This window comes from Pyrus communis, chromosome 6, assembly GCF_041283825.1.
Source record: "Pyrus communis isolate YQ-2024b chromosome 6, ASM4128382v1, whole genome shotgun sequence".
NCBI classification, from domain to species: Eukaryota; Viridiplantae; Streptophyta; class Magnoliopsida; order Rosales; family Rosaceae; genus Pyrus; species Pyrus communis.
In genome coordinates, this window is record NC_142570.1 from 10605065 (window position 1) to 10615032 (window position 9968).

Here is a 9968-nt window from a genome sequence, read left to right on the forward strand (position 1 = left end):
GCCAAGATGGATGGACGAATTTGGAGTTCAAAAGGCTAGGAATTTGATAAGAAGAGGAAGAAATTAAAGTCAAGACAAAGAGGATAAGGAATCAGCTCAAAAGAGGAAACATTATCCAAAACCTTATCTAACCTTATCCAACCTTATCATATCTTATTCTAACCTAATCTTGTTCCACCTTAATCCTAGCTACAAGTAGACCTAAAAACCTAATTTCTAGAAGCCTTATATGACCCTAAAAGGGTGCCACACCCTTCCCCCTTTTATTTCTTCTAGAAAACCCAAAATCAGCCACAAAACACTTAGTTTCTAGAAGGCCCAATTTTGGACGAATTTCCTAAACCTTTTTCCTTTTGGATTCTGATTTGTTAGGCCTTAATCCTTGTGGATTTTGGTATACAAATCCTTTTATGGAACTAATTAGGCCAAACCCCCTCCTAAGTGGATTTAACTTGCTTGTGCCGAACCCTAAGGCCCTAATCCATAAAATCTGCTAAGTTGTAACCCTAATCTAATTAACCCTAGGACTATATATACATATTTTCAGCCACAAATTCGTACAACCCTGATGCTATACAGAAAACACCTTGCCGCAACACCCTAGCCTCCATTCTTCATCCTCCATCCACTCCATACACCTCCATACACAACCTGCCGCACCCTACCAACATAATCAGCCATTATTCATCCTTCTAAACAAGAACACACCATTCAAAACCCCCAAATCCACCACCCACAACTTGTGCCGCAACAAGGAAGAGGAAGGGAAGCCTAGCTGTGCATCAAATTCAACCTGGAATTGCTAGAACGTTTAGGTGTAATCTTTCTTGTGTTTTCAATGTTTAATTTCAAGAATCTTTGCTTTGCAAGTATGAGGAACTAATCCCTTTTTGGTTAAGGGGAATTTCGAAACCATGGCTATATTTGCATTATGATTTGATTACTTTCAGTTGTGATTTCATGAATGGTGAATTCAATTTACTTATCTATTTGAATTAAGACTTGTTTATGTATATGAATTGAGAGTGCACACTTAATTTGCATGCATAAATCTGATGCTAGGGTATAAGGAAACTTCACCTAATCGTTGGGAACTTATATTCATGAGTAGTTAAGGTTGTTAGTCACAATCATGTTAAGTAAATTCTTGGCATAAGAATCATGCGCTTTCATAGTTATGAATGCCTCGTCAACACTTATGATTTCCATAGAACCTAATGATCTTTGATTGTTTTTCTATTATGCGCTTTCATATAGAGAACTTTTGAGGAATAATTTGATTGCAATGTGCTAATTCCATTGAATTCAATGACCTAAGGGAAATCTGAGAGTTAATTTAAGCGTACCTAATTAACTTGGGGTGTTGAGGTTCATGATGCATTGAATAAGCAACTGGAGATTGTTTTGTATGCAAGTATGCCATGTGTGGAGAAAGACCTCTTAGCTAAACCATCATCAACTTAATTCCATCAAATTCATCCAAATCTGCCTAGTTTAAAGTCTTGTTTTGATTGTTTGATTTTCGTCCAAAACCAAATCCCCATTTGTTTTAGAGTGTCTAATTAGTTCAAATATGTTTTAGATTGTGTTTTTAAGAGTTTTGAGTCAAGTTAGAACCAAATTTCGTCCAAGTTTGTGTTTAGAGTCAAATCTGCCCAGTTTGTGTTTTTAGGCAGTTTTGAGTGTTTTCAGCTTGTATTGAGTCTTGTGAACTTTTTTTGAGTCTTTTAAGTTGAGTTAAGTGTTTTAAAGTTTAATTTTAGTTATTTGAGTCAGTTAAAAGTGTTTAGCAATCCCCCCTAATCCCCGGTTTAAGAACGATCCTTACTTACTTATATGCTACAATTGTCAAAAGAGGGTTAATTTGTGTGCTAAGTTAATTTTCGCATCAGTAAGCGTACTCTCTCATTATTATTAATGTTAGCCGACATAATAGTGAGCCTCCCATACCCTATTAAGAGTTTCCTCCAAAACTCTCGAATTCCGATGAGGGATGTGGAATTTGCCAAAAATAGTGGATGGTGCTATTTGATTTAATGACCTATATCAAATAGCTTAAAATCAATCAATTTATATTTGTTATTATTTATTTACTGATCCAAAACTTGACACAAAAAAGCCGAAGGCTTTATTTTCCGAACTTGGTACCACAATCCAATAGATTGTCTTGAATTGATTGTATATGTACCTAGGTAGTCTCATCCTCACAATTTTCCTATTGATAATGTATCATTGGAAGAATATGTTAGATAAGTCTATCATAAAGAGGACTACACAAACAACCAATGCTTATTCCTTCGTTGTATGAACAAAGGAACTTATGAAGATTAGCACAAAGACATGGACACTTTTAGTGTCATAGTTCTTCACTTACGAATCATTTTATGAAGAAATAAGATTTTCTTTGAACAAACCTTAGTTAATGCAAACACTAGTGCTTGTTTCTTTGTTAAATGAACAAGGAACTTGAGAAGTAAGCACAAAGGACACTTTATGTGCCATGATTCTTCACTTACAAATTGTTGCATGAAGAAATGAGAGTTTCCTTGAACAACTCTTGAAAGTTTGCAATCATGTTTAGAACATAATGGTTGACTGACAAAAATAGTCCATCAACATGGACTTATGATGATTTTGAATCATTAAGTGTTGAAGTGTTAAACCACTTCAAGAAACGGTAGCTAGACAAGGACTTCACCTTTGAGACACTATCCAAATGGTTCACTAAGTTTATAGTAAACTATATAGTGAACAATAACCACACGCTCTCCAGATTGTTTGATGTGTATAACACAATTGAAATAAGTTTCAAGAGAGATGGTGGGAATTTAGGGACCATGACTATTGTAGTCAATGAAGAAGTCAAATGAAGAAGGCATAAAACTCCAGGGGAACAAACTTTCTTTATGAAAGGATGGACATTGGAAGGGGTATTTGCAAGAAATGTTTTGCAAGTGTTAAGAACACACCCTTTGAAGGTGTTGTAAAATGTTCTTGAATAATTCAAAACAATTGGTTCTTCTACTTGAATGTTTGATTCTGTATTAGTAACTATGTTTTACAATCGTTGTAAAAGTGTGGCTAATAAGAAGTAGAAGATTAATGAGAGAAGAGAAAGTACTTCACGTTTGGAATGTGAATCAAATATAGATCTTTGTGAAAGCAGATGGTACTTACTTCCTCACATGAACTACCAAAGAAAATGGAAAACAAAGATTGTCTTTACATTTCAATTTGAATAAAGGAACTTAATTCCGTCATTATAAAAGATGGATGAATGTTTTGTTTGACAAAACATTGTTCTTTATTAATGAATAATTGGATTATTGTAATCTAATTGCTTATCTCTATAGTAGAGATGATGTGGTAGTGTTAACTAGTTAGAATATAATGATGCTTAAAACCCAAAAGGTTGCAAGGTAATGACTAATCCCACTGAGTTGTGACACCTCTAAAACATAAATTACAAGTTGGTCATAGATGGATGTTTTTGATCGTTTGAGCCGGATCCAATGCCTTCTTGTTAAAATTGTATAGGGGCGAAATGTTCGAATCTTTATTCTTTTCTCTTTTTTTTTTTTTTTTTTTTTTTTTTTTTTTTTTTTGAAAAGAAGAAAGAATCACAAAGTTGTTGAAGTTAATTCACTTAGATGTTAGTGGCACTTGTCCACAACATAATACTACTCATGTTATATGACATCCATCGAACATCGCTCTTGGTTGGACTGTTGTTTATTTTGAATAAACACAAGTCCGAAGACTTTGCAAAAGGTTTCAAAGAATTCAAGAATGTAAGTTGATGAGTAAGACATCTAAAGTATTTACCTCCTTAGATTTGATCCAAGGAAAAATAACACTTTAGAAGAGTTTCCTTGAAAGATATCAAAGAAAGTAGCATCATAAGATAATGAATTTCTCCATTAGGAGAAGAACAAACTCGAATAAGATTTAGTTCGTTGGATGTTATCAATTACCCATATATAGGATATATACTTCTAAGACAATATGATCAATTAGAAGATCTTCCAAAATTTTCATGACTCCATAGGATGTAGTTGGAAAGAAAGACAAGTCTTAATCGTGTTAAGATTTGGGGTTGTGTGCTAATAAGTAATATTTGTTTGAGAACAATCTTGTGCGATATCCTTAAATTAACCCTTGGATATCACTTCTATAAACCAACTAACAAATGTTGTTCGTTGGGTAGTTCATTGTAATCCTACGCTAGCATTTCCCTAAGATAGAGCAAATGAACGAAAGATAGAACTCAAAGAATAGGTTCTTTGAGAGACAAGATGATGATCAACAAATATAACAACCTAGTTCCTATACCACAAGCTCCAAGGTAGTCAAGAAGGATTTATAGATCATCTCAGTTGAATGGTTTGAACTTTATGACTATGTCATAGAGTTGCACCTCTTAATTCGAAAGAAATAAGAATGAAAAACCTTATGACTACATTGAGTGTATATACGACATATACTCAAGGAAATTGTATAGTCATTTGACCCAAAATAATGAAACCTTCATAGCTAATTGGTAGCTTAAGGTGACTATAATCAACAAGATTGGTTGCCTTGGAAGAAACCATCTTTGATGTAGTCTTAGTTTCTATTAATTCGAAGATTGCTAGCTACAACTAAACGGTGATTCAATGTTTGGACATAATAGGGGTTTCCAAAACCATTATCAAGATAGTCTTGATAATATATGTCTAAGACTAGGAATCATAGGACATGTAAGTTGTAGAGATTCATCCATCATGAATCTTAGTAAGCTAGTGGGAGCTATAAGCGTCTTATGAGAGAAAGATCAAATCCTTTGATTTCTCATAAAGATTTAGATGAATCTTTTGTTTACTAGGTTTACAAAGATTAGTGGGAGTTAATCATATTCCTAAATTTGAACATATATGTGATATATTAATTTTGGAAATGAAAGGAATTCTTGTTCGTTAAAGTTATGACTTTAAACATTCTATAATGATAGAATGTGTATGGGAGACATAGTCTATATACATGGGATGGAAATCTATAATGATAGATTTCAAGATATAATTGGATTATCTCAATTCCTATTGATAGACGACAAATGTAGGAAGTTTCTCGAATAATAAACTTCAAATGAAAGAACAATTCCAATTAGACTGGGAAATTGCTCTTCTAAAAGGGAATGTACCATTTTGACTCCCAAAGAAGCATAATGCGTAAATAGAATCCTTTATGCTTACGCAGAAAGATGATTTACGTATTTCATATTTTGTATGAAAAACGTTAATAGGAGTTGTACCAAGATCGGTACAAGACGATATCAGTGCAAGACATTGGATGTCTTTTCATTTTGGATGAAGAGATAATTGGATATCTCTTTATTATGACTAAAGAGATATTTGGGTGGAAACGTTAAAAGTAATGACTTTAGTGTGTTCCATCATGCCAAAATATATCATCATATAGAAGCTTACAACAATGTTGTTTGGATGAGAAAGCTCATTTATGAACTTTCCATTTGGTTTCAACCAAAAAGTGTCTCTAGTGTATCGACACTATGACACTAATGGGGCGATAGCTCAAGCTAAGGAATCAAGGTCTCATCAAGATCCGAACTTAAATGAGAGATCGAACCACATGATTGAGAATCATGTATAATGGTGACGTCGTTATTCTCAAGGTTGCTTCTATGGATAACATATAGATATCCATTGTCTAGGCCTACTACACAGCCATTTCTGAAATGAATTCAGAAGAGGTATCATCATTGATGTTCAAGCTGATTAGCTCTAGTGCAAGTGGGAGATTGTTGGAAATATGCCCTAAAACCAATCATATGATGATACTTTATAGACATTTCACATGTTAAACTAATCTAGTTTAATATAAAGGGCAAAGATTATTGTTTTAAGCCATCTCATATAAATGTTATATGCTTAAACAATAAGTTCAAGGAATATGCAATTGGGAGAATGTGATCTAAAGAAGTTAGATTCATGAGATCATTATCTTTGGTATACGTATCCTAAATAGTCCTAATCATAGGATTACTGATTGGGCATTGACAGTCCATTAAGATCAATAAGTGTTATGTCTTCTCTTAGGGAGAGTGACTGGTCTCGAGTCATTGGTGTGACTAACACCAAGACAAGCATATAGGTGCTCAATAGAGAATGAGTCCACTGAACACGATCAACAAGGAGTTCTCGTACTCATGTCACATGAGAACTCATGGTTGGGATAATGCAAAGTAGTCCTTTGACCTAAGGCATTATAGTTGTCTTGTGGTTAGGTCATTGGTCTTTGACTATGTCAAAGTCACTTTATCAGAAGGTGTCCACAGCATAGTAGGGGTTAAGCCACTTAGCCATAGAGGCAAGTGAATGCGCAACAAGGGATCTCTAACCTTCAAACCGTTTGAGGGAGAATACTCTATGATATGATTAAGAATCTCTAGCCAGAGTATGAATGAGATTTAGGAAGTCATTCCAAATCACATTCAAGGTAATCATATAAGTAAATGAATCACATTGGGTAGTAGACAGCTAAGAAACAAGGAATGAAGGCCCTCTTCTTGGGTGATTAGCCTTTACTTATGCAAAGAGGAATCAACAAAGGTATAAGATTTCTCAACTCACTTTGTTCTTGAGTTGAGTCTTGGTTTACCCAACTACTAGGCTTTGAATTTCATGGGTAAAGTTTTGTTTTTGAGTGCATACAAGCATGATTCCGCCTTTTAATTGTTAATAGCATACATAGATGTTGCTTAAATGAACTTGGTTTTACAAATATGTCCTTCAACCGTGACATCATAGCCACGGAGGGTGTCGGGATTCCTCCTTGATTACCTATGTTACTTCTTCCCAATATAGTAGCATGGCGTTGTGCTTCTCTGCTAACAACAGAAAACACTTCCTCGACGGATGGTAAAGGTTATGTTCTCAAAATATCACTACGTACCTTATCAAATATGTCATCAAGTCCTGCTACAAAAGCATAGACATTGTTCAATTGGATTTCTTCTCGAAGTGTCTTCAAGTCAATAGCGCATTCCATCTTGATTAGTCTTCTTTGATCTAGTTCATACCAGACAGCTTTGAGATCAGCAATGCATACACCAATAGGGCAACCTTCTTGTCAAAGTCAGAATGACTTTACTTTTAACTCATAAATCTGAGAGATATCAAACCCATCATAATACGTTCGAGCAACTTCTTTCCACATTTCCTTAGCAGTATGGAGATGGATGAAGAAACCCATGATAGTAGGGTCCATGTGAATTAATCAACCACCCTTTCACAATAACGTTCCTAGTTTCCCAAGTTTCATACTATGCACTCTCTTCCTTGGGTTCCTTGATACTTCCCGTCACGAACCACTTTTTTCCACGCCCAAAAATATGCATCTCTAATACCTTGGACCAAAGGGGATAATTTGATGCATTAAGCTTTATAGTACTTGGTACGGTAGAAGCATCACTCTGTATTACTATGGGACTCAAAACTGAATTGTTGGGTGGTGCATGACCCTCAAACTTCGGTTTTGAGCTCTTCTTGCCTCCTGCCATAGCAACGCAACATAGTACACACGCAAGAAGTAGTCCTGCAGCTCAGGTTTCCTGCACAGAACGTAGCAGGAAACATGATTCTACAAGATTGAATACAGCAGCAGCAGCAACACGGTAGAACTTGGTTTTAGGGTTACGATTAGGCTCGGATGCCAAATAGAAATTTACGGCTTAATTTCATAATTTGGTATATGATAACATATAGTCCTTGTTCTCCAAGGAAACAAAAAGGGACATAAATAAATATCCTTCCTAATAAATGACTCTAATATTTACATAATATTCACATTCATATTTTCCTAAAGATTACTCACACCAATATGAATATGGGAGCTCCAACACATTCCCACTAGATCTGACCATTTGAGACCTGAATTGAAGGTGGTTTCTGGGTTCTTTGTTGAGTTCCCTTCTTTTCTCTTTCTCACAGATCGAATGCTCAGTTCTTAGTGAAAGAACCTGAGGTTTGATACCATGTTAATGTTTAATGTTTGATTTTTAGCTATGGTGAAGGTATTTTCCAGGAGGTATATGAACAAAAATAAAAGGATGAAAAATTCACATGAACTTCTCCATTTTTGTGTAAATGATGATGATGCCAAAACGACTTCATTCATTGGTACCTTCAATGGGGCATAGATCCAGACCTAAATACAAGACTCCATGAGATTGTGACACACGGTGATCCAATGGCATGTAAGCCATAAGCTAGGAAAGAAACTAATTGGTGCACTTGGCATATGAGCTCAAGGTACAACCCTACACACTGCCAAACAAGGAACTAAGGACAAAAAGTTTTAAAATTTAAACTTAGCTTCAGTACGCTAATAAACACCAACAATAACAACATGCACAGTGAACCTGAGGCCAACCAAACCCCCCTCTCTGACGCTAGCAACGGTCGCCATGGATTTTGGGCTGCCTTGGAACACCTTTCGGATTCGAGTCCACAGATCAAGATATTCTCGACTCCATTGTATTTGAAAAGTCCTTCTACTCTTTGATGCTTGATTGATAGAATAACGAGAAATTTTTTATTGTGATAGGAATACGAATAGTACACCACGTGTTTTTATATAAATGATGAGAAATTTTATTTTTTAAATTATTAACTTTTTAACACACATATCTCATCATTTATATAATGACACATGGTGTACTTGTAATCATTCAAATGGAACAGTGGACACGATATAGACTTGACTATATATTTCTCCGGTAGCCAACAATATTGAATACGCGGTCGGAGTGAATGAGTCAACTCGTTGGATAAGTATATATTTGGTAGACGACTTTGAAATATATATATTCACTTGTATTACTTTGATAAATCCTGGGTTAAACTGATTGAGAGAAAAACGATAGATCTAGCTACATTCATCTGCCTTGTTCATATTGCTATAATATGGCACTATCCTTCTCCATTAAGAATGCGACCACCACGACATACAGAACTTTCATAGAAGCTCTGCGAGCCCAACTAACAGCCGGAGGATCGACATCACATGGGATACCGGTGCTGCGTCGGAGACAAGATGTCACGGATGACCAGCGCTTTGTTCTTGTTAATCTCACCAACTACGACAGTTATACAATAACTGTCGCAATCGATGTGGTGAACGCTTACGTGGTGGGTTATTGTGCCGGTACTCGTTCCTACTTTCTTCGAGATCCTGCAACTCATCCGCCTCCACTCCATAGATTATTCCCCGGCACCACGCGGACTACTTTGCCCTTCGCTGGGGACTACCTCGGGCTTGGCCGAGCTGCCCAGGAGGCACTGCAACAGAATACAAACCGTAACCGGGCAGCAGGGTCACGTATACATGAGAACATACCTATGCGTGAGCGGATCCCGCTGGGACCCGGAGAACTAGATAACGCCATCAGCCAGTTGCGCTACGCAGAATCTGCATCTTCCCAAGCCGCCGCGTTTATTGTGATTATTCAAATAGTCTCTGAAGCCGCAAGGTTCCGGTACATTCAGGGACAAGTCCGCGACCGCATTCGTGACGGAACTTCAGCTGTGCCGGACCCTGCAATGCTCAGCCTCGAAAACAGTTGGTCTAATCTGTCTGAGCAGATCCAGATGGTACCGGCCAATCAATTACTCTTCATCAATAATGGGTGTGTTCAGATCCGAAAAGCCGACAATAGATTTGTCCTAGTAAAGAGTGTTGACTCAGACGCCGTTCGCAGTGTCGCGTTCCTGCTTTACTGCGGAGGCAACCCTCCTGCACCGAACAGTGAGAGTGCCCGGACGTCCAAGGTTACTGTTCAGAAGCCAACCCTCGCCAAGAAGAAGAAATAGACGGCCCACTGTATCCCATCTATAATTGAATGGATTTTTTTTTGGGTGAAGATAATTGAATGGATTTTTCCTGCTTTTAATTAAGTTGGTCAGCTTGCG

General features: G+C 36.6%; 1 protein-coding gene across 1 annotated transcript; it reads left to right on the forward strand.

Annotated features, from left to right (window-relative positions):
- The first annotated feature begins 8854 nt into the window (after positions 1-8854).
- On the forward strand, positions 8855-9968 carry LOC137710063 (ribosome-inactivating protein cucurmosin-like). The gene has a single exon (XM_068449019.2). It carries the CDS (start codon positions 8964-8966, stop codon positions 9867-9869), a length of 906 nt encoding a protein of 301 aa, XP_068305120.2. The 5' UTR covers positions 8855-8963; the 3' UTR covers positions 9870-9968.